General features: G+C 38.1%; 1 protein-coding gene across 18 annotated transcripts in view; it reads right to left on the bottom strand.

The window, feature by feature from the left end:
* LOC106871200 (E3 ubiquitin-protein ligase HUWE1) overlaps nt 1–25,992 on the bottom strand; it is a 90,557-nt gene that overhangs the window by 2,762 nt on the left and 61,803 nt on the right. For 2 of the 18 annotated variants that reach the window (XM_089340543.1, XM_089340544.1), the window contains exons 50-77: nt 25,815–25,961; nt 23,131–23,243; nt 21,773–21,899; nt 20,953–21,078; nt 19,056–19,269; nt 18,611–18,752; nt 17,714–17,837; nt 16,909–17,099; nt 16,282–16,387; nt 15,299–15,596; nt 14,274–14,626; nt 13,879–13,960; nt 13,564–13,715; nt 12,602–12,807; nt 11,369–11,660; nt 9,692–10,972; nt 8,836–8,906; nt 8,120–8,277; nt 7,187–7,291; nt 6,388–6,581; nt 5,645–5,944; nt 4,632–4,823; nt 3,707–3,913; nt 2,788–3,063; nt 2,394–2,664; nt 1,829–1,934; nt 862–1,161; nt 16–206 (exon numbers count right to left, since the gene is read on the bottom strand). In XM_089340543.1, the coding sequence (XP_089196669.1) occupies nt 16–206; nt 862–1,161; nt 1,829–1,934; nt 2,394–2,664; nt 2,788–3,063; nt 3,707–3,913; nt 4,632–4,823; nt 5,645–5,944; nt 6,388–6,581; nt 7,187–7,291; nt 8,120–8,277; nt 8,836–8,906; nt 9,692–10,972; nt 11,369–11,660; nt 12,602–12,807; nt 13,564–13,715; nt 13,879–13,960; nt 14,274–14,626; nt 15,299–15,596; nt 16,282–16,387; nt 16,909–17,099; nt 17,714–17,837; nt 18,611–18,752; nt 19,056–19,269; nt 20,953–21,078; nt 21,773–21,899; nt 23,131–23,243; nt 25,815–25,961 (6,325 nt within the window). The remainder of the gene's footprint in view (nt 1–15; nt 207–861; nt 1,162–1,828; nt 1,935–2,393; nt 2,665–2,787; nt 3,064–3,706; nt 3,914–4,631; nt 4,824–5,644; nt 5,945–6,387; nt 6,582–7,186; nt 7,292–8,119; nt 8,278–8,835; nt 8,907–9,691; nt 10,973–11,368; nt 11,661–12,601; nt 12,808–13,563; nt 13,716–13,878; nt 13,961–14,273; nt 14,627–15,298; nt 15,597–16,281; nt 16,388–16,908; nt 17,100–17,713; nt 17,838–18,610; nt 18,753–19,055; nt 19,270–20,952; nt 21,079–21,772; nt 21,900–23,130; nt 23,244–25,814; nt 25,962–25,992) is intronic. The other 16 variants (XM_089340546.1, XM_089340548.1, XM_089340551.1 and 13 more) reach the window with 8 other exon arrangements.

Raw genomic sequence — 25,992 nt, 5'->3', positions numbered from 1 at the left:
ACCGAACAGGCTTACCAGGTGTGTGCAGTGGGCAGTCTATCTGTGGAGCGATCGTCTCTATGGATTTGAAATTTTTGGATGCCATTCATTCCCTCCAGGTAAGCAAAGCCCTGAAGCGGAACTTTTGAAGTTCCAGTAACAAACTGGATAAACCGTGCACGGTTGGCTTGATCAAAAGATCGTAATGCTCGCCAAAACCATTGGATCTAAAACAAAAACAAAATCTCGTTAGTTGCAACAGTATCCTTTGATGAAGTTCTATTTTAAATTAATTAGTAAGCAATGTATTAAAAAAAATATGTTTTCAAATATAAATGGCTCTCTCTCTCCCTCAAACACACAAAACAATCCATTGTGGGACACTTCTGCTAAACATAGCAGCCAAACTCCTACTGCAAAAGGGGCTAATTATTATTATTATTATTATGGCAGTGAGATGGAAGAATCTTTTGTAAGTCAGACAAAATGTTCAGCGGTATTTCTTGTCGCTCTCCATGTTCTTTTGCTTAACCCACCGAGGTCAACTTCACCTTCCAGGATCATAAAACAAAGTATCAGTCAAGCACTGGGGGTTCCTCTAATTGAGTATTCACCTCCCCAACAAAATATTTCACTCCCTAATGCCTCGAGTAGAAAGGAGTATTTTTTGATATTACTAACCATTAACATTATTGTTAAATTGTCATCATAATTAACAACTACTTATTAATCATTGTAAAAGTCCTAGCTGCTGCGTGCAACATTGGTGCGCACGCCAGCTGCTTCTCCAGCAAACTGAAAGGACAGGACAAAGGATGACATGAATGAAACAAACAATGAGTGTGTGCGTGTGTGTGCGTGTGTGTGTGTGTGTGTGTATACCTGTAGAGAGTTGGGCTGGTATTTGTGATACTCCGAGTTAGCCTTCAGATCATCAATATCAATGTTAGGCAAACCAGAAATGAGCAACTCCAGTTCTTGCTCGTTGAAGATAGAGATCAAGCGTTTGGGAATAATATCATAGAAGCCCTCCAAGAAAGCATCCAGCTGCTTGCGAATCGATTCGGTCATTCTCATTTGGCAAACGATTTTCACGTATTCTTTCTTGTTCTCTTCCGTTACAGTTAAATTGCGTCCGTCTGGTTTTAAATCTCGTGCCTCAGTGACACCAAATTCCTGGATCTGTAAAAAAAAAAAAAAAAAAATTATATCCTAATTAGTTTACAAGGAAATGGAAAACTGTAAGAAGCATATTCACAGGAGCTGAAATAGTTATGTCGCTAGGAAGTTTGCTACCCAACCACCTGAGTTCATGTTGAGGCCAAATTTATGTATGGGTCAATATGGGCCATGGGTCAAGGGCCCTGAACATTGGGGACCCCTTTAACTTGGAGAAGCCTAAAGCCTGGAGTTAAAAATTAAATATATCCATAGCAATCGAATAATTTCCAGTTTTGCAAATGGACTCAAAACACATGGTAGAGAGGTTACATAGAAAAGTTTTCAGAAGAGCAGTGAAAATGGCAGTGCAACAGACATCTCCATCCATCTCTGGTATTATTATTATTATTATTATTATTATTATTATCATCATCATCATCATCCAATGGGATCAAAGAGTTGTTCCAACACACTGCCTTTCCCTATCACCAACCACTTTGCAGCAATGGCTGGGTGTGCATTACCATGTCAGTAACAAATATAGACAAAAGAAGGTGGCAGCGGTGGGGTCGCACCCCCATACAGCATTCCTATGTCCCCACAGCCACCCCAAAAACAATATGCCCCATTTAATAACAGATTAGAATGTGATTGTGCATCAAGTGGGGGCAAGAGAAAGAAGCAATACCTCTGTACTAAACGTCAGCTCATAGCCAAGATCTTTGACATCATTTTCAAGCAGAAAGACCAGTCCCTGGTAGAAGGAATAATCTTCACTTTCCATATCGGTATATCTGTCAAAAAAGAAAAATAAAGTATTGGAAATTAGTTATATTACTGAAACGTTTCACCGGTACGCTGCAATACTATACTGTTAGTAGTCCTTTTTTCAGCTTTCATCTTTTAATAATAACACCCAAGCACACACACACACACACACATACATACATACATACATAAATATTTACATAAATATTTATATATATATATATATATATATATATATATATATATATATATATATATATACGTGCACACACAAGCTAATGCTATAGGTGCAGTGGCTGCCTTTATTGCATGTATGGAAATATCCACACGTTTGATAATGTATTAATCTTAAGTTTGTTTGGTATACATTTGATTGTATTTATTTACTTACAAGTGGAATATATGAGATAAACGTAGCTGTTAACTCGGTAAAAAGTAATTAATAACGAACAACATCAGATGAAGATTGTTTTTGGATTACTCACTTGACAGCCTGCCCAATGATATGTTTATAGAAGGACCGTGTGAAAAAGCACTCTAGCAACTTGTTGTCGTAGATGGCCTTGGCAATGATCCGGCCAACAAACTTGAAATAGCTGAGATGGTTAGAGTTGCAATGGGATGAGGGATTGATGGTGTAAGTGACTCGGTCTCCAGGAGATGTACGGAACAACGCATACATCGGGTTGAAAATTTCTCTTGATATTACAACATACCATTCTCTTAACAAGCCACCAGCATCCTGACCTTCCTCACCTGAAACCACAACAAAAACAGCAGCAAATTAATGTACAATAACATTTTTCATTTGAAGATTTGTCATGATCTTTTAATTACTTTTGATTAACTCAGTTTTAGGGAGAGAACATTAAAAGCTACCTTCAAACACAATGTAGAATCGGTGCTTCCATTCTTCAGGAGATCGACGAAACAGGTCCCGGAAGGAATCTTCAAAAACATGTTCCCTTTTTACATGGACGGCCAAATCTTCTCTACGCAAACCTTCGTCTAATCGTTCTAGTTCCTGTCGGAAATATCTTCTTTTCACATCAAAATCCAAGACTCTAGTGTGATCAACCAAAACTGAAAATGGACCGTCAGCGAGGGGCGTTGTAGACTGTCGCAGTATTTGGTTCAATACTGTTCGGTGAGTTTCTGAAAGAAAGAGAAGTACAAGAATTTAAAGAAACACTGAAAAGTTGAATTCACAATCTTAGATATCCTGTGATACAAGTTGACAATGAAATAATTTTTTTAGCAATCTATAGATGTTCTTAGTTGACTGTTTTAACCAGCCATGGGCAAACTGTAGATGCTCGGCTTACTTTATGGCATGCCAATGAAAAATTACTTTGAATTCAATGATGCTAGTTTGGGAAAATATACATAAATAATTTTATATATTTTATTTTTAATTAACAAAACTGATTGAAGGGCACACAAACTAAAAATGAAAGACAAAGAAAAGTATATAATTGTGTGTGTTGTGTTTTTTCTGTTTGTTCTGTCAAACACACAAAATGATTTCACTTGTTGACAATAAGGTTTACAATTTGAATACTTGGAATAGATGCCACTTTCTATGGACTGGGAATAAGAATTGTTTAAAACAAGCGTGGCTAATGTTTTTCAAGAAGCAGGCCACACAAGAAGTAGCAATGAAGTTGAAGGGAACCAGTATATTACTGGTATTCTCAACATTTGTTCTTAGGCTAAATATTGTATAATATTTTATTATAACAAGAAAGAAATACAACTGTTACAAAATCAGTTGAAAAAAAAACCCAAAAAAACTTACCAGCAAACTTTAAAAATTTCTGTGTATCACTTGAGGCATGTCCCAAAGAGGATACAGACGCCACAGAATTTTCCCGGGTAAGTAACGTGGAGTTCTCCATAACAGATGCTGGAGATGGCGAAGCTGGTGCAACTTCCATACTCAAGTGAGATAACTGATCTTCACGTTTCTGACTTGGTTGCTCGTTTTTCTTGGTGTCTTTCTCACCTGAAAACAATATAAAACATGGATTGACACATTTTGCAAACATCATGACAGAAAATAAGATAAAGAATCTGGAAAATGAGACGACAATGAAATATGTGTTGTTGCCAGTGCCACCTGACTTGCTCCCATGCCGGTAGGACGTAAAAAGCACCATTCGAGTATGGTCAAATGCCAGTGCCAGCTGACTGGCCCCCGTGCTGGTGGCACATAAAAAGCACCCACTACATTCTCAAAGTGGTTGGCGTTGTTAGGAAGGGCATCAAGCTTTAGAAACTATGCCAAATCAGATTGGAGCCTGGTGCAGCCTCCTGGCTTCCTAGACCTCAGTCAAACCGTACAACCCATGCCAGCATGGAAAGCTGACATTAAATGATGATGATGATATATATATATAGTGGTGAAAGGATTTTTACATATGTAAAATTCACTAAAAATACTGTACAGACAGGCACTGACTGTTTCAAAAATTTCCTGTCTATGGTTTGTCTATAATGTTGTATATAGAAAAAAAACATTTAAAAACTAATATGTATATATTGATCTATCGAATGTTTCTTTTCTTTCAATATTTTTCTTTCTTTTATCCTTAATTCATCCCTCCAGGCATAAAACAGGTCATGCACTATTATAAATAGTAATTTTCCAATTATATATATATATATATATATATGGTAGCCCACTAGGAATAATTAATGAAATCGTTCAGAAGAAAACTTACCTGCATGCACAAGAAAGAAGGCTTCAACAGCTGGTTGGAGAATAAGTACGGCATGGTGGTCAGGTGTCTTGGCTAATTCTGTGAGGCAGTCTCCAAGGGTCTGCCACATTTCATCTAACTGTAATTGATCACTAAGGCGAGGAAGTTCTCCTTCCTTCTTTGATCGTCCTTTTCGGTCATCAACTAAATTCTCTGAAAAAGTCAACAAAAATATACAGGGTCTCAAGTGAAATTATGTAGGACACAAAAGTAATAAGGGCAGGTAGTGGACAAGTGATTTAACCCTTTAGCATTCAGATTACTTTCAAATGTAATGTTTGTTTATTCAAATTGTTTTAATTAATCATGCATTATCTCATAGCATCAAGATTTTTGATGACTGGATGATTTTTACATGTAAGGTAGGTGATGTAAGAGGCCACATCTGGCCGAATTTAACATGAAATGGGGAGAATATTTAAACCAAATATGAAAAGGTTTAAACACTTAAGGGTTTCATCTGACGGATGAAAGGGGAAGTTCACGAAAGTGAGACTTCAACCCAGATGACAAAGCCATGCATTCACCCCTTCAGTAAGACAACTGCCCATGTCCCTCTATCCTAATTTATTTCTCAATGCTATAACCCCTCCCCCATTAAGTTGAGGAGGTCTTGTCCTGTGAGTAGTTGGGGACTTCATCAGTACTAGTGCCAGAAAGAAAGCACCTAGTGCCCTCTGTAAAATTGGTTGGCATTAGGAAGGGCATCCAGCTGTAGAAACCATGCCAAAGCAGACATTAGAGATCAGTGCAGTTCTCTGGCTTGTCAGTTCATACCAAACAGTCCAATCCATATTAGCATGTATGGAGGGTGTTAAATAATTACAATGATGATAATTCTTTTTTTATACGCTCGTGGATTTAGTGTAGAATGCTTGTAAAGGATTATGTGAGGTCATCGATTTCAAGAACCTTCATTGTGGCATCAACCGAAGTAACAAGACTTCAATTTGGCACATGCCTTTGTCACCTACCTGCTTGATCGACATCCATCTGAGAATCTGTCATCAAAGTGACGGATTCTATGAAACTTTGTTGCTGTGTAATAGATTGTGATGGCTGGTTCTCAGATAAAGTGGAACTGGTCATTTCCTGACTGCTGCTAGTACTGGTGGTGTTAACATCTGTAGCAGTGGCACCGCTGGCTGCAGGGGCAGGCGCTTGAGTAGCAGCTGCTCCATCTTGGGAGGAAAACATTGCGCTACCACTGCCAGAGGTGTCTATCAATGTTTCCATGGTTGGTGCCAACACATCGTCCGTTAGAGTTCTTTCACCTACAAAACATCAACAGTTATAAGCATGGTTACGAGAGAGACAGACAGAAAAGAGATGGGGGGGGGGGCAGGTCCTTGAGAGAGAGGCAAAGCTAAAAGAGATGAACTGACAAAAATAATTGGGGGGGGGGAATGCCCTTGACTGATCTAAGCAACAATTTTGCATTTTTTCTAGTAACAATATATAGCAAGATTTTAGGCCTCAGGCATTTTCAATTTCTATAACTTTCTTTTTATTTTCACTCCATCCTATTGTGGAGTGCTCAACTACTTGCACATGAATTTCACAAACAGGGTCTCCCATTGATCAGATCAATTGGAACCCTTGCTGTTGTAACCGATGGAGTGCCATAAACACAGCTGGACAAAAAGAAAAGAGAGAGGGAAACCTATCTCTGAAAGCAGTATAAACGCGAGAAAGAAGGCAAAATAGTTGTACGTACCTGTGGCTCTTGCTTTCTTGGCAAGTGACTGGCGTGCAGCATCTCTGAGATGAATGATAACCTTAAGGATACGAAGGAAGAACTGCTGGCTGGAGTTCTTACTGGTCAACATAGACATTGACGGCAACTGTAGGTCGTGACCTCCCTTCATTTTAGTGGGGGCAGACACAACAACATTAACTGCTCGGGTGAACCTACAAACACAAGAGACAAAAATAAACATCATCTGAATCCAGAACAGTGGAGAAGTATTTTTCGCCACTGACAAGTGAATTTTGCTAGAGGGGCCTTGCAAGTCTAACAGATAGATGGAAGAGCATTGTAGAAAATGAAGGAAAGTATATTTTTGATTAAAAAAAACTTTGCTTATCTAAATTTTGAAAAATAAAATTTTTTAAAAAATTGGTTTATTTATGGGATCACCCAATATATATATATATATATACATGATGGGTTTCTTCCAGTTTCTGTCCACCAAATCCATTCACAAGACTTTGACCAGCTTGAGGCTACAGCAGACATTTGCCCAAGGTGCCATGGAGTAGAACTGAACCGAAGACCATATGATTGGAAAGCAAGCTGCTCAACCACATAGCTATGCCTGCACCTACATTGTGCGATGATAATACCACAATGACTGTCATTGGGAAGCAACCCTTCTCTATACCAGTTAGTTGGCCATGGAGGTGACTGGCACAAACCACATGTTCCTTCTAAACGCTCTTTTCACCAACAACACTTCTATTCTGATGAAATCAACAGAGGAAGGTTAAGTAGTGTAAGAGATTAATTTACTCACCTGTCCGTCAAATAACCTTTCACCAGTGGACCTGTGTCCTTGGACTCATCTCCTTGGATATCTTTTAGCTTCCCGTTCAATTCTTTGATTTCTACCAGCAGCTTACTGTAAACAAATACAAAATTTACTTCAGTAAATAACACAGGAATTTAACAAAATGCATAAAACAGGAGCAGAATATCAATGAGTCACAGAAAGCAGCAATGTGCCCTCTACACTTCTGCCTCACAGTTTATCAAAGTCATCAGGGTGTGTACACTGCTGCTGTCTTTTAGGGTATCATCATTATTATTATTGTTATTACAAATGCAGCGAGCTGGCAGAATCGTTAGCACACTGGACAAAATGCATAACAGCATTTCGCCTGTCGCAATGTTCTGAGTTCAAATTTGTTTGTGTTATTCTACATATAACATATACATATGTGCATGAACACACACATACACACACACACACACACAAAGAGTGCTCCAGTATGGTAGTTCAATGAAGGAAGTAATACATATATCATCAATGTTGTCGTTTCCACGGTTTTACATTGGTTTGGATGGAGTTTCTTTGAGGCAGATTTTTCTACAGTCAGATACCATTCCTGTCACCAACCCTCACCTGTTTCCAAGCAAAGAAATATTTCCCCAAGGCCAGGCAAGTTCTTGCGTGGAATATTGGAAATGAACAACACTGCTTGTATGACAGTGACACTCATTTACAACTATCAGGAATAAGTAGAAGACAATTTGGCCAAAATGGTATTGAACCTAGGACCATGTGGTTGCATGGCTGTGCCTATACATATATATATATATATATATATAAATAAATACATACATGCCATTGTTTCAATAATTTGAGTTATTGCTAGCGTGTCACAAATCACACTGATCCAGCAATAATCTAGTACACACACACACACACAAAGAGAAACACACTTACCGGATATGGTCACAGATCGTGTGACCAAGTTCTCGAGCGCCATCCAATAGTAATTTGAGCACAGCATTGTGGGTAGCAGAATTGGCTCTAGACAACTGCAGCAACAGATTGGTGGCATCTTCCAGACCTTCTTCAGAACAAGACTTGGAAGTCAACACCTATTTGAAAATAAAGGAATTCTTTTAAACTACATGAACATAAACAGCTGCAATTGAGAGAGAGAGAGAGAGAGAGAGAGAGAGAGAAAGAGAGAGAGAAAGAGAGAGAGAAAGAGAGAGATAGAGAGAGAGAGAAAGAGAGAGAGAAAGAGAGAGAAGGGTAATTAATTTACATATCAATAGACAAAAAAGGTACAACTAATCCCCCTCACACCTGTAACAATTTCTCACAGACATTAAACAAAGATGATGTTGCCCAATTCCTGACATTATCTATCAACAAAATCCTTAGTTCTCTCCTCTTTTTTTCATTTGTTTCCCCTTTCAATTAACAATCTCTATAAACCAGATTTTCTCTAATCAAGTCCTCAAAATATATTTTTTTTTTACTTTCCTTTTGATGGTGTCTATTGCTATAGCTTTTGAGGAAAACTGCAACTACCCCCACCACCATCACACACTCATTCACATCAATAGAATACAACACACTCACGGCTTGACCTCCACTGATTCAATCATGAAGGAGCTGAACAGCAATGCAATTAATAAGAATGTTACCTTAACTGCTAACTGAAGTTGATTTTCTAAAATGAGGAGGTTCTTCCATGAATCTTGCAGCTCTTCAATCTCTGCCAACGAAAGAAACAACAACGTCATTAAGGTTAATAAAAGATAAGTAGAGGAGGAGGAGGAGGACATGAAGCCAAAGCAGTTATTGTGAATCATGCATGTAGGTGTAATCAAAGGTTTCTGGTTCATAGATTGTTGATGAAAGGTGAGAGAGAGAAAGGTGAGAGAGAGAGAGAAAGGTGAGAGAGAGAGAGAAAGGTGAGAGAGAGAGAGAAAGGTGAGAGAGAGAAAGATAATGATAGAGTAGCAAAAAAAAAAAAAAGAAAATAAAAGGTGAGAGCGATAAAGAGGAGTATTATAAGATGAGGTCAGCCAGTAAAGTGGTGTATTAAGAGAGAGAGAGAGGGTTTAATCTATTTGATATCAAACTTCACTGGAGACCACCTCTTCGTTCTAGGATACAAACTTCCTGTTTTAAAGCCTTCCATCAAAGTTTCATCAAAGTTGATATTCAAAAATGAAATACATGAAATACATGGTGCCACAGGTTAAGTTCGACTAACAGGATATGGTGGTTAACATGTTAAGACCAGAGTTACTTAAGACAACTGCAAAACCAACAACAATGAAATCATATTGAAATACAAAAGCTCGGAATTAAACAGCTAAATACTTAATCTAAACTGAACAACTCCTCAATACAAAACCTAGCAATTAATTAAGTTAATAAGTACATAGTGGAACAAGGCATTTCCTTCTTTATCAGCTAATTTTTCACAAAGACATTTCAAAAGCACAGAAAAGAGCAAAATGGAAAGGGTGTTTTTTTTATTTTTATTTTTACCTGTCTTCTCTGTTGTTTCTTCTGCTGAAGGCATCTTACTGACGGCTTCAGGTAGTGTAGATGTCAATGTAGATAGATCTGCCTGGTTAGTAACAGCAGGAGAGGTGACATTACCAGCTACAGCAGGGGCACCAGCTATGGATAACGACATTGAGGTAGGGGCAGCTTGCGTAGTTACCGCTGCACTGACCGGATTCATAGTTGTAGAGACTTCTTGTGGTTTTTGAGCCATTAATTCTGGTAATCCAATTGAAACAAGTCCTAACAAACGTAACAATCTGTCCGTTAACATTTGACTCGAGTGAATGACAGGATGTGATAGCATTGCCATTAACTGTCCGAGAGGTGAAGATTCAAAATCTGTTACATTGTAGGTTTCTGTGTCTACACCCGATGTGCTGTGTAATCGCTGTAGACCCTTGCCCTTTCGGTTAGTCAGACCGTCCAGGCGCACTAGAAGGTCCCAAAAGTCTGAATCAGGTCGACTGCTTCCACTCGGTTCCTGTCTGTCAGATCGCTCCTTAATACGTGGACTGCTTGGAGTCCCATCAATTTTATCTTTTTGTTTATCAACATCATCTTTGTCTTTACCATCCTTGTCTTTGCCATCTTTATCCTTGTCTGTATCACATTTTGAAACTTCTTTCGCTTTCCTGAGTGGGAGGAACTGACTAGGAAAGCTCTTTGCTAATGATATTAGAGAGTCCAAGACATGTCTACACACCACAGGAGCGGCTTGATGATGTATAGTCACAGTAGAGTTAGCCAAGTTTGGATGTTTCTTGCCAGATCGTTGTATCTGGAAGACATTAGTCCTGCAGCCGAGGGCTGCTTCAAGGCTAATAGACAGCCATGACGCTTGGTTCTTGGTATCTACTTTTAAGGCAGCTATGCTGTCAGTTTGCATGGAATGAGACCGTTTCCTCATCGATTTGTCTGTTTTACCTTTTTCACCCACAACACCATCAAATCTTGTGCAGTTGCTGGTTCGCTGGAGGATTGAGAGGAGGGCCCGCACCACCCAGGCTCGAGTTGGTGCGTGGTAGCAGAGGTTCCGAAAGACACGATGAAGACGGTTTGTGTTAATTTTAGGTTCATCAAGAAACAGCAGTACAAGCAAACAGGTCAGAGCTTCGTGATCAAGCAGCAGTCGTCCTCGCAGTTTAACAGAATTGGCATTTAAATTGCTCTGTCCAGGACGGTTTCCACTCCAACACCATTGGTTACCACTGCGCGGGGCAGCTCGAATTGCATAGCGTGTACCCAATCTTCCAGCAAGACCTGCAGAGAAATAAGAACATTTTAGAATAATGATAGCTTAGGTGACATGAATTACTGCAACAGGCAGACTTAGAGAAAATAAAAACAAAACTGCTTAAAGTCTCTTCTATTGTGAAGCAAAAAAATAAATTTAGGGTCAAATTGACCCCAATGTTCAGAGTCAATTTGATATTTTCCCCGCTCCATAGGGAGAGACTATGTCAGAAAATTCTGAGACAATTGCAAGGAAATGAATACAAAAAAAATAACTGAAAGACTATTAGAACAGCTGAAACTGGTCCAACAAGACAATGAAAAGGACTGTTGAATCTAAAATATATTGTTGAGTAATAAGAATGGTACTCGAGAGGAGAGTAAGAACATAATTGGCTTCTTTGTAATGATGAATTAACTGACCAGTTTGCCGGAGTATAGCTGACAGCGAACCTGCACTAGCTTGAGCAAAGAAACGTTCTTGCATTAAGCGACGGTGCCGTTCTTCCAATTCTCTCCGCAGCGCTTGGGCTTCAGCAGCCAGATCAGGTGGTAACACTGCAACCATACTATCATCCATATCTGCTAGCACTTGTTGACGAAGAGAACTGGGCAACGATGCAAAGAAATTTGCTGGATCGACTGGAGTTTCTGGGTTGGTAGGGTTCTGTTGGGCAGTCAACCTGGCTTGTTCAGCACGCTGCTGAGACAGTACCTGCAACATTTGAGAATTAGCATCCACAGTCAGTCATGTTCACAAAGTAGGTGACAGAGAGAGAGAGAGAGAGAACGAGAGAACAAGTGACATAATAAACAATGTAGTTAGAAAATTAAGAGCTCAGCTCCATACTTCCCAAGTTCAAATTTGAGAAAGATGTGAAAATATCTTTCCTCAACCTGAATTAAATCTCAAAATTTTAAAAATATTCCACCCTACTTCTTTTTTTCTTCAAGTTCTGAAAAATGTTTTGCTTGAAAACCACTAGCTTCTGATAACAAAAGAGAAAACCCATTATATTTCAGTATTAGAACTATCAAATAACCCAAGACTAGTGCTTGGAGTCTGCTTGTTACATTTATGATAATGTCTGTTGACCTCCAACTACACTACAATCATCTATTGAAACAAGCACAGGTAACCTTTTTTTTCAAGAAGTGGGTTGTATAAAACACAGCTCATCATCATATAGGCCATACTATTGAATAAATTCAAAGTGAATTCTTGTGCCATTTTGGGTGTACCATTCAGAAAGTCCCTTGGGACACTGGTTGCTTATGACTTTTATCAAACTGTAGTTAAAACTCAAGATAAAAACGGATGTTTCTGAGAATTACAATTTTTTTTTTCTATATATTGCCATAATCATGACCGGAAAATTTGCCATAGACATTTCTGCCATGGGAAATTTTGCAGTCAAGGAGGAACACAAGCAGACTGTAAACTAGATAAGTCATTTTAAAGAAATTATCTTTCTCTAATTGATAGGTTAGTTGATGAGGTTGCTATTTCAAGAAAAGTTTTTTTTTGTGGTGGTGAATTTTCCTACAGCAAAAAATATTTATGGCAAATTTCCTATAAGCTGCCAGAATACGACGACACTGGAAGAAGTATCGACAGAGCAAAGACATGTTGAGAAATAAAAATGAGGAACTCACTTCTTCTTGTATAGCAGGTGGCAGTGCAGCCAAGAACTCAGGATTCACCTCCAAATGACCCATACTACTGCTACTATTCTGAGCTTGTTGTTGAGCTCTCTGTTGGATGCGTTGCAATCGAAGCTGTTCTGCTATCACTTCTTGCCGAATGTTATCAGGTAAGGCCGCCAAAAATGATGGATCAACACCTTCAGGTAGTGATGGCTCTAAAATAGATAATGCATATTATGTATATAGACATACATGTACGTATGTGTATGTGTGTGTGTGTGTGTGTGTGTACATGCACGCACACACACAAAGACAAAAACTGAAGCCTTTTACTGCAGGAACCAGATTTATCCACTCAAAACATCATCACCCTTAATTGTGGAAAGCAGTTCTGTGTAATCTTTCTTTTACCCATGAATGTCATGTTTGGAACTATGTTTTTGTACCTTGGGCAAGTGCTTTCTACTACAGCCCTGGTTTGACCAAGACTTTAGTGGAGTTGGTTGACAGAAAATAAAAGAATCCTGCCATACATCTATCTATCTGCGTTTTGGGATGCATGTGTCTGTGTGTCCCCTTCCAACACTTGACAGCTGCTTTTGGTTTGTTTACATCCTTGTAACTTAGTTTTTTCAGCAAAAAGAGACATAGTATAAGAACGCGGTCTAGGAGGGGGTGGGGGATGCAGGGGGGGGGGGGGGGCAATTTGGTCAACTACAACCCTTCAATTGTTAAGCTAAATCCAGCATGGCCAGTATCGCAACTGAAACAAACAAAAGATGTGTCAAGTTTACAGAGGCAACATGACTTAAAGAAAATATTCGTTTTCTTTTTTGATATCTAACATCATTACCAGAATAACCATGACATTGAATTTCACAGTGAAAGGGTTAAAAAAAAAAAAAAAGGGAAGTAAAATTCAATACACATGAATAAAATTTCAAAACAACTTAATGAACCCAAAGCCTCACCTCCTTGTTCTTGGTTTGCTGGTTGAGGTTGGTTAAAGCTGACATCTGGACCATACATACTTAACGGTCGATCAGTGCCAGACACTATACTATTGCTTTCAGTGGTTGGTGTACTAGTAAAAGCCGTAGCAGCCAATACATCGGTCATGTTACTGAAGAAGAAAATATACAAGTTTTAAATTACAAAATTATAAACCATTTGTCCTAACTGACATTTTAATAAACTTCCACATGTAAATTTTCAATTAGCAACACAATCAAAACCAAAGAATTCTCATTAGAAGATGGAAGGAAGAAATCCTAGACGGTACTTACTTTGCTGTTAAGCTTGAAGTTAACTGTGGAATACTCATACCACTGGCTTGAGTTCGAATTGGCGTTGTTGGGTCAGTACTCACTGTAAAACAGACAGACATAGGAAGAGTGAAACACGATATTTCCACTATCATAGATACCCACCCCACTCACACTAACTAAATGGATTCAATACAACTAATTGAGAAGAACAGAAAAATAATCAACAGAAAGGGAGAAAACAGTCTTAAAAGTCTGTATTCTACTCCTGAGTAACGCATATGATTGCTTAGTCTAATTCTGATTTATTGACTTCCATTGTTTTCCATGGTTGAATATGGTAGCTGTAAAAACAATCCCACCAACAGATCTGCCATCTCACTGACATTAGACTCAAACCAAGTCGTGTTACTTACCCATGCCTGTAGAATGCAAGCTGACAGGAGTATTGGCAGCAGTAGTAGTAGTAGTTGTCGTTGTGGTGGTGGTTGTTGTTGGCAACCCTAATACATCAGGCATTGCACCAAAAACAACTGAAGACGAAGCACTGAGGTCTATTGATGTGCTCTCTGGAACAAAGCCAGTACTGGGCTTCTCTTCAGCATCGGAACTCTGCCTCAAAACCGGTTGAAAAGAGACAGCTCCTGCATCTTGGCTGCTGCTGGCTGCAGCACCTTCTTGAGGTGCAGTCGCTGCACTGCTATCAGAAGTTACCATCACTTCCATTGGAGTCTCGTCTTCCATGTTGGAATTTTTGTTTCTTGTGGTCCTGAGGAAGGGAAAACAAAGTCTGAAACATTTCCAAAGAGATTGAGAGAGAGAGAGAGAGAGAGAGAGAGAGAAAGAGAGAGAGAGAAAGAGAGAGAGAGAGCACGAGAGTGAGTGAGTGAGAAAGTAAGTGAGTGTGTAATTAATTTAGGAATTTCAGGGCTTTGAGGATTATGGAATCACTCCTTAGCTACTAGTGTTCCCAGGTCTACTCTGACCTTGAGTGCTGGACATTTTAATGTCCTGGGTTAAACTGCCACAAATACATAATTGATGAAGTGAATTAATAATATGTGATGGTATAAGGCCTAGTGGTTAGGGTGCTGTACTCACAATCACCAGATTGTAGGTTCAATTTCCAGACCAGATGGTACATTGTGTTCTTGAGCAAAACACTTCATTTCATGTGGTTCTCACCCACTCAGCTGTAAATGGATTGCCTTGCAACAGACCAGCCTTCCAATTAGGGGGAATGTTGGCCTAATTCAAAAGCTAAAAACAATGCAAAGTGCATTGTGACCAGTGGTGTATAACATCCAACAGTTTGATTGATCATGTGATCAAGTGATTAACATACAGCAATTTTAGGCTACATTGTTCATTATGAGTTTGCCCCCCCCCCCTTTTTTCATAAGAAACAAAGAACTTCACAAAATATTAATGTGATACGTACAGACGTGTCTGTAATGAAGGTACTGGTGCCCTAGGGGTGTTGATTGGGATTGGCTGAGGGGGTGTGGAGACTGACTCAGCCAAAACCTGACCAGCCGTACACAAAAGTCCAATTCCATCTGAAGTGCTTGAAGCTGCTGGCTGTGCTGCACTGCCCCCTGTTGGAAGAGGAACACTGCTTGTCACAGTAGAGAAATCAGACTTCTCTGAAGATGGCTGGTTTCCAGGAGGGGCCCAGGTAGCTCCCTGCTCTGAGAGTTCAGCCTCCATAGCAGAACTCTGACTTTCTGTAGTGACACCTAAAATAAAAGAGAAAAAAATATATATTTATCTACACAAAAGATGAAAATAGATGAAGACAACATAATCCTAATATTACTTCTAAAAGAGAATGTGGCTGGTTTAAGTTCTGAAGGGTGAACATGTGAAAGTGTGTGGTTAAGTGGTTAAGGTATTCAGCTCACAATCATATGGTCACAAATTCGATTCCAGGCAGTACCTTGAGTACTTGAGCAAGACATTTTATTTCATATTCACATTGCTCCAGTCCACTCAGCTGGCAAAAATGAGTTATACTCATATTTCAAAGGGCCAACCTTGTCCCATTTTGTGTCATGCTGAATCTTCCCAAGAACTACATTAATGGTATATTTATCTGTGGGGTACTTGGCTGCTTGCATGTTAACTTCATGAACTTCCATTGATCGGATCACCTGGAACGTTTATCATCACCAACAGAGTGCCAGTTTTTAACAGATGAAAACACACGATCTACCATAAAATTTAAAACTTAACTGCTAGAATTACATGAAAATATGCAAAAAAAAAAAAAAAAAAAAATTCTAAGCAGGGAAATGGTGAGAACAGGTATAAGTGATAAGAACATACCAAGAAAGACCAAATAGTGGTACTACAGTTAAATAACATTGAGCATCACCATGGTTATGTATTTTGGAAATTGGAGAGAAAGAAAAACCTACCAACCTGTAGGAGTACTAGTGTTTTCTTTCCCAGGAATAGTTCCTAAATTTGATGTCAAAACAGGAGTGGCAGCAGCTGCTTCGTTACCACTTCCTCCCTGTGAAGATACCTGAAACACACAAAAGAGAGAAATTCATTTTAGAATCAATCAAAAAACAGAAGTAGTTATTCCCCTGCCTCCACCCCACTCGTAATATTATTTGGGGAGATACGTGTTAACCCAGCAGATGTACAATCAAGGAAGTTTTAGCCGTAACTATTTCATCTTTATCTTGGACAGCCAGTGAGACATAAAAAGGAAATTACGAGTATTGGGCCTCACGAGCAATGACAAATGATCGAGACCTTTGGCAGTGTGCTATGCTTGAGTATGGTGTTGGACATGTCTTGCAGCATATACTACTGCTACTGGCATGAGAGAAGACTAAAAGTTATCTTCTATATGTTGTACATTTAATTTTATATGGCTGGATGTAGTTAAGTCAGAATAAAAGCTGAAATGGTTACTGGTGGAATACTAGATCATAAGGGACCTATCCGACAAGAGTTGGCCTTGGGATAAGCATCAGCAACACAAATTACTCCTTCACCATCACCAGGAATAACAGTTTAGAAATTCTAACAACTTGCCTCCATGTTTGAAGTTGGGGCTTCAGTCTTTTTCTCAGCATTAGCACTGTCATATTTCGTTTCTTCTGTTTTGTTCTGAGCAGCTTTCTGGGCAGCTTCCTCTTCAGCTGCTTTCCGCCGTTTTTCTCGGCGTTCCTCTAATTCCATGTTGCGATGTTTCTCCAAAACGTCAATGATCTGACTCTTCAAAACTGAATTTACAAAAAAAAAAAAAAAAAAAAAAAAACCACTTCAATTATTATTGATTAATTATTGAATAGAAAACAAAACTACGAAAATAGTAATTATCTTAATATCTGAGAATTGGATTCTCCCAATAGATTTTTGAACAGACATGGGCAACCGGCAACCCTCAGAACTTTCTGAATGGCATGCCTAACGAAAAATTATGCTCAATTTTTTTTTTTTTTTTTTTTTTTAGTATGGCCCACCTAATTGATAAGGCTGTGTCTGATGTAGCCCACTTCTCAGAAATGGTTGCCTGTGCCGGTTTTAGAGTGACAACTGCCATCAGTAAGGAGAAACCACCACTGGAAATATTCAGCACTGAAGATTATTTTCATAACATAAATACAAGAATAAAACAGTAAGCTGTATAATAATAATAATAATAATAATAATAATAATGCCTAACATTGTCTTTATGAGGTCGCATAAATTTTGTACAATCTGTACCACTGCAAGGCACAGGACTGCTCTTTCTCATCTAAGCCATAAAAAAAAAAAAAAACAGAAAGAAAACAAAAATACACACAAATGGTGTGTGTGTATACACATTGGAAATAGAAGTACAGAATGAACTTACTGGTCACACAATCATGTACACTATCACCATCAAGCACCTTGGCTTCTTCAGTCCAACGTGTGAGTGTTGAGGGAATACAAGAAAGGACACCGGGACCAGCAGAGCTATTGTCAGGGTAATTATCCTGAAGACATGAAATACAAAAATATGACAACATTTAGTGCTACATCATTAATAATACAAATTGCAAGAGATCGAGAGAATCAGAAAGATAAATTGAAAAGGTGTGGATTAACTGAGGGAGGGACGGGGTTTTTTTTTTCATATAGTGTTGTTGACTATTCATCTGTGATGTCAGAATAGGTCATGGCCAATTTACTTGTGATGAAGACCAGCAATGGCCCATACTTTTCAGTCTTTTCTCTCTGCACCACAGATATTTATCCTAGAGAAGAGGCCACCAACTTGCAATGATACAGCACGGCTGAATCAGTGTCGTAGCAAGTTGTTAAACAGCTGGAACAAATACCACAAAACAATCAACCCTAACCCCCAACAGTTTTGCTAATCCACCAACAAGGATTGGCACATGTTTTTATATCAACCCCAAAAGGATGAAAAGTAACCTTTATGGGATTTGATCTGAGCACAGGGAGTCAGAATAAATACAAGGCATTCTATCCAACTTTGCCAATTCACTGCTTTTGCTTAATTAATTGTACACTAATTACAGTCCTATGTTAATTGATTACAATCGTATATTAATTGTATTGCTACAATTATATATTAATTATTACAACTATATACTAATTGTTAGTTAATTATTGCAATCAATTGCAGAAGGATAACGTTTTAGCTCATGAATTTAGTGGTCAGTATTGTTGGGGTCAGAGGTTTATGTTGTAGGAATCTGGAAGCGAGGATGAACCCAATGAACAAGACAAACCAAAACTATACCTGAAACAATTCATCAAAGACATCTTCATCTTGGCGTGAAGAAACAAACCGCAGGTGATCTTCATTAGCTAAAACCATTCTTGCCTGTGAGGGGACTGCTCCTTGACCAGTTGTCAGCTGTAGAACGTCTGGCCCTAGTAATCTAGAAAAAGAAGAAAAAAAAAACGTTAGTGAGAAGAAAAATGAAGGAGAGAGAGAATGTGACTATGTATGTATTGTCTATACTGACTTTTTTGTGTGCGGGAGGACTTCTGTCATGAACAACAGATGAGGGTTCTGCAACAACCTCTCCCTCAAATCACACACTATCTTTAAAATACACACATTGAATAATATAGTTTGAAACATTGTCTGAATACAAGACAGGGTTGTCATGTCTGAAATAGCTTATTCTAGGCCTGCTAACATCAAAATCGAAAAAATAATGGTCATAGAGAGAGTTCACCTTTGTAATATAACTGGTGTGTTTGGTTGTCTGTTGTTAGCACTGTGGATATTAACTTGTAATGTTGAGGTGCTTGGGTTAAAGCGATATGTATTACGCTGCCTGTTGCCACGATGAACGCGGGCCACACCCATCACAGGAGCTGGTTCAGGGTTACGGACCAAAAGTGGATGGGTTGTAGGCACAGAACTGGGAGCAGGTGGCAAAGAAGGAACTGAAAAACAGCACAAGTTCATTAACAACAATAGCAGATAGGTGCAGACAGGTGGAGACAGGTAAAGTATACACAACAAATTTAAGTTTTTTTTTTTTTTTTTTGATCTTTATAAACTAAATCAATGCCTTAAAAAAATTATAACTGCTTTATTATTATTAAGTACACTATTGTAACAGAAACATTAACATTTAACCCTTCAGCATTCACGTTACTCTGTCAAATGTAATGCTTATTTATTCATATTGTTTTAAAATTAATCATGCATTATCTTGTAGCTTCAAAATTACAATGATGTGATTGTTTATTTTTCGAATAACATTGTAAAAAAAGTAGGTGCAAGGTTTTAATATAAAATAGACAAAATATTTGGGCCAGACATGGCAGGTTCAAATGCTAAAGGGTTATGTCAATAAACATCAAATGTTAATTAATTTAAATATTTTATGCAGGAGGAAAATATAATAAAAAAAAAGAAAAGCAGATTTATTTACACACACACACACACACGCACGCACGCACGCGCGCGCGCGCACACACACACACACACACACACACACACACACACACACACACACAAAGAGCTGCCTTCAAGCTGTTTACTTATGATGTGTAACAAAGGAATAAACGCTGATTTTGAATCTATTCTATTTGGAAACAATACTTAATACGGAGAACTAAATAGCAGGAGCCAATATTAAGGTTATATATGAATACAAAAAGAAGGCCAGGAAAGAGTAACACTGAATAAATGATAGCTTAGTGTGATATAACCATGTAAAATGATATTCAACATTGTTTACTTTAAAACCAAATATGGTGTAACAGTGTCATATGAGAAGGTAGTCTGCTAATAGATGCCCTTCGTATTATGACATTTTTTTGCTAAAAACCAAAACTATTTCCAAAATTGGAAATCAGAATCAAAGTCTTTCAAAACATTGTCTTGCAATGAGACTAGAACCATTGTCATGGTACCACTCCACTTGTGACATAATCTGTAGTATATTGTTATCACACCAATGGACAACCACTCGCAATGGTATTAGATGTGAAAAGAGATCTGTCATCATATTACTATGACATGGAGTACTATAATCCATAACACTCAAATATCAGTGTCATCCTGTAACAAAGTTAATACCAGGAAAGGGTTCCCGCTGCAAAACAGGCTCTAATATTAAATGGATTCTTTCAGGGACACAAAGCTGGTTTTCCCAAGAGAGGGAAATATATTCAATTCAATCAGCTATTTCAAAACATCCATCAGGGATACTAATAAACTCAGATGGTATTTGAAATAAGTATTGTAGTGTTTATAGCAATAATGGGCAATCGGTGGCCCATGTGCCTAAAACATCCTGTGTCATGTTGAATCTCCCTGAGAACTATGTCAAGGGTGCACATGTCTGTGGAATGCTCAGCCACTTTCATGTTAATTTCACAAGCAGGCTGTTCCATTGATCGGACCAACTGGAACCCTCGACGTCGTAACCGACCGAATACCAGTTACAGTAATAACTTACATGATTACATCATACGCAGCTCACACCAAACAGGTTCTACAAACTCCTATGCTTTTAAATACAATTAGCTGCCCTACACATTAAAAATCAAAGGAACCATCTCATTCATAACAACAACATCACTTAAAGACCGTTAATGAGATATTTGTTGACTTACCTGATGTTTCATTACCATTGTCTTCATGGAGAGAGAATGGCAAATGATAAGTACGAAAACTGGAATTATCATTAAAAACAACATGCTGGCCTGAAAAGATTTGATTACTATAGTTCCTGTGGATCACTAGTGAGAAATCAAAAATAAGCAAACATACTGTTGGATTTATTAGCTTAACTAAAATTATTAATTACCTAAACTTGTTTTAATGCAATAATAGATTGTAAATATGTTTTGAGAAGTTTGTAGAAGGGAGAGAAAGACAACAGTATCATCAGTGAGTTTTGATACTTATTCATTCCCACTCAGAAGGACGGCAACCGTGTAGTGTGGGGACGAAATTGAACATCATCATCATCATTATTATTATTATATACTCAGTCCAGTAATCAAACTGTTTCAGCCCTCTCCACCATCTTGTGGAAGATCTATTTTCATTGAAACATTTAAATGGTCTAAAAAAACGTGATTAAAACATTTGAAATAAGTCAATAAGAAAACGAGTTATACAAACACAGGGTAAACATGATGGCTCAAAAATATATATAGAAAGTGAGGAGGTTTTGATGTTCATGCCTTTGCATAAGAACATCAATGGCTGAGAGCATGAATCAAGCAGTTTTAGACATGGACTGAAACCAGACTACAAGTTCAGTTGTGGCCAGAGTTAATATAGCGAAAATTGTAGTAGTAGTAGTAGTAGTAGTAGTAACAATAATAATAATGCAGTAGAATAACAATAACAACAACAATAAAAAATAATAATAATGTAATAGAATTGATATATTATGTTGAAGAGAAAGAGTGAAGTTCAACACACCTGTTGAGAACACATCATCCACACGGAGAAGATAGTCGTCGTCAACAGCCTGGGCCATTGAACTATCCACTTCCTGGTAGTCATCATCTTCATCTTCGTCATCAGCTTCCATCATACACTCAGAACCCTGGAAAACAACATGGCAAAAGAACACTCTATAATTCAAGGAAAGGGAGCCTATCTTTAAGTTCAGATTCTGAGAGTTTGGAATTAGCATAAGTACTTTTGTTTATTACATAGGATTATACTTATATTCAGACCCCCCACTGAGTGTCATTAAAAGATTAGTTTACAATTGGTATTTTTATTTCTTGTTTTGCAATTTATATTTTCCTTTAATTCAAACTTTTTAACCTTTTTGTTACCATATTTCTATTGAAATTCACAGCCATTATTTCATTGCTTTTTGTTTTTCTAGCACTTTGGTATTTTCCTCATCATCATTCAACATCCATCTTTCATGCTGGAATGCGTTAGTTTGACAAGAGCCAAGCAAGCTGCTGCACCAGGGTCCCCTGTCTGCTTTGACACAGTTTCTACAGCTGGGTGCCCTTCCTAACACTGTCACTTTACAGAGTGTAATGAGTGCTTTTTATGTGGCACCAACACCAGAGCTTACTTGAATTCATTCCTATTTTTGTCATCAATTGGTTTCATTGCTGATAATGTTAACTGATAACCCCATGCATTCAGTTTGTCTATTAATGAACCACACACCACATTTGCCTTATTTACATTTCATCCAGGGGCAATGATTCATCCATTCACCTTAAATCCGGTGGAGGGAGGTTTTTTCACAAAGCCGTGTGTAAATTGGTCAGGACATACATAGCTTTGTCATCTGATGCAGATGCTACCCTAAACTTAACCATAAAATGAGCAATCATTTCAGCCTGTGTCAAAAGAGAGGGAATTTCAACCATGTTTCGTGGTCTGCTACCACAACAGCTCCTTTATAGGATCCAGTTAGCTCAAGACATCATCAGGAGGAACCACGTCCGGTTTCGGCCCCTACTCCTCTACCGTTTTGATGTGGCGGGGCCCCTCCTTTCGGAGGTGTCTTCAGCTCTGGTGTTGGGTGCATGTCTTTTTTCACTGTTTGTGACTGTTCTAATTCAACTGTGGAATGTCCCTCGCTATGGTTATTTTCCAGGAGGTTCTGGGCACACGTCTTACGGTTCATCAACCCGCGTTGTTGAATTACTTTCTTCTATAAAACGTAAAAAATGAAAGTAAACAACTTAACACTTCAACCATACTGAACTTCATGTACAATAACATCCGTCAACAACTGACAAACAGACAGACAAGAGAACAACAGAGAAAGAAGGCAGTCGTTATATAAAACTACTAGTTACCTCATCCTCATCTTCCTCATCTTCATGCTCTTCATCGTCTTCATTGTCACAGACATCTCCTTCCTCATCCCCTGAACCACTTTCCTCTTCGGAACCTTCTTCTTCATGAACATCTATTGAAATAAAAATGGAAAAAAAAAAAAATTATTAATTAATCAATCAATCAATTAATCCAATCATTGATGAAACCAGTTAATCTAAATATGTAATTAAGGACAAAGCAGCCAAATATGAAGGATTACTTTAGAAACACAAAAGAAATTAAGATGTCCCAATTACACCCAACACATTAATTTAAATATCTATTTCTAGGGATTCCTTAAATTATACATTCTTTCGAAACGTCCTTTTCTTATGGATAAATTAGGGCCTTCTAATATGCATAACATATATACGTTAAATACTGGGGTTTGATGTAATCGATTAGACCCCCTCCCACACATTTTTTCAGGCCTTGTGCCTAGAGTAGAAAGAATCATCATTATTTCTATTATTATTATTATTATTAAAGCAATGAGCCAGAAATACTTTTGGCCCTTTACGCCACAAGTTCAAATTTCACTAGAGTTGACTTTGCCTTTCATTCTTTCAGCGTTGATAAAAAAAATACCAGTTGAGCACTGGGGGGGGGGGGCAGAAGGGTGTCAATGTAATCGACGAGCCCCCACCCTCACTCAAAATTTCTGGCCTTGTTCTTATAGTAGAAAAATTACTATAACAACCATTATCATCATTATTATAATTTTTTTTATTAATCACATCTTTTCATGTCCCTTGTTCAAATCCTTTTAGTATCAAACTTCATTCCAGACACTGAAAATATATACCAGTAATATATTGGTGTTAATTCAATTATACTCTGTACCCCGTGTGTAACAACATACTTGTAATAACTTATTTACTCCTGTATGTTGTTAACAGTGATCATAGTTGAACGTTAACCCTTTAGTATTTAAACCAGCCAGATCTGGCCCAGATATTCTACCTGTTTTATGTTCAAACTGGCCAGATCCAACCTTTCACATCAACCCTGCAATGTCATTCTGAAAATAATCACATCATCAAAATCTCAAAGCTACGAGATAATGCATGATTAAATCAAGACAGTGTGAATACGTAAGCATTACATTTGACAGAGTAATCCGAATGCTAAAGGGTTAAATCTAATGAGTGTGTGTGTAGAAAAAAAAATATATATATCTAGATCTCTCAGAAAAGCAAAGGTCTATTATAGCTGCAAAGTGAGTGTTCAGCAATTATTGGATTATAATATTTCAGTTAGGGGGGAGGGAGAGAGAGAGAGAGAGAGAGAGAAAGTAAGAAGTCTAAATCCAAAAATCATGCAAAAATATAGAAATTACTACTGAACAACTAATGTCTCAGTTCCACTAATTGGATTTGGTTTGACGAACTCTAAGAAAATATCTACATAGAATGTTAGACTTGTTGCTATCATTTAAACTGGAATAAAGGCTTAATGTGGTGGGGGGGGCTTTTTAAGTTTTATTTTTTTTATTAAATTTTATTTTTAGGAGACAGAAAATAAGCAAGACCGATAGGAAGAGAAAGGGGAGATTAAAGTTAGGGGGAGACGGGGACAGTTAGAAAAGAGTGAAAGAGAAAATCCTGCACCAAGACCTAAAACATTTTTTTTTTCTTTAATCTGTTTCTAGGGTTTGAAATGTTGCTAAATTACTGGAATGGGAAGTCATGCTGTAGCAGATAACACTAGACATTCTAAAGCAGCAACTAAACAAAAAGCATCCAAGCTAAAAAGGTAGGGAAGAAAAAAAAACAAAAAAACTACCATTTATCTAGACATACACTATATAGGACAGTTCTACCCAAAAGATACCCATGATTCTTAGTCAAGCCTGGTTAATTTTGTGTTGCTGAATCAAAGCCACTGAATCCTCCTCCTCATCATCATCAGTCCACTAGGTACACGGGTGAAGAAGACTGATTGAATACAATTAACATACCTCTCTTCCGTTAGTTGAGCAAAAGGAGGCTTTTGTCAAAGCAACTTGTGGAAATGCATCTTATTTTTTTCAGAAAATGTATAATTAAATTAATTAAATTCAGCTGAATGGCATAACGACACCGAAAATCAAAGTAGAAAATTTTTTTTAAATGTATATGTATGTGATTGGATGTGTACATAAGAGTCCTATATAGCGAGAAACAAAATGGCGATGAATCATTAGCCTCAATCTTTACTCTTTACTGCATGAGCTTGTGTGTGTGTGTGTGTGTGTGTGTGTGTGTGTGTGTGTGTGGAATGCACATCTGTGTGTGTATGTTAGAATGATTAGCACTGAGTGTTTGCAGAGACATAGGCTATTTCCTAACTACAACAGGAGGAAAAAAAAAAAATGCTCGAGTTAATATTGTGTGTGTGTGTGTGTGTGCGTGTGTGTTGTGTAATGGCAGGTTCTTAAATTAAGAAGCACTTTAGCATCTTTAAAATAAAAGACACATCCAAAAGCTCGTTAAGCCGGTTCCATCCAGTTAGCCACAACCAAAGCCGTTTCACCACTGATCCATGATGGGAAGAAGCGGTCTGGGAGGAGGAGGTGGGAGGGGAGGGGAAAGTGGGGGGAAGCTGATTGGGTGAGTAGGGAGGAACGGGGGGGGGGGCGTGCTACAAAGGTAAACACAATTAACCCAAGCTTTTGACTAACCTTCATTATTTTCAGCATCCTCACCTTCAGAACTCTCCTGACTTATCATCTGAGAATCATGCCTGTCTATTTCTTCCTGCTCAACATCGACATCAATAATAACATCTGGAGACTCGTCATCATTGTGAGCCGACAAGGGTTCTTCAGCTGAAACAGACAGGCAGGTTACTCCAGAAAC

Source organism: Octopus bimaculoides, chromosome 23 (assembly GCF_046866305.1).
Source record: "Octopus bimaculoides isolate indiv1 chromosome 23, ASM4686630v1, whole genome shotgun sequence".
Taxonomy (NCBI): domain Eukaryota; kingdom Metazoa; phylum Mollusca; class Cephalopoda; order Octopoda; family Octopodidae; genus Octopus; species Octopus bimaculoides.
This window is presented reverse-complemented; position numbering and strand designations above follow the sequence as displayed.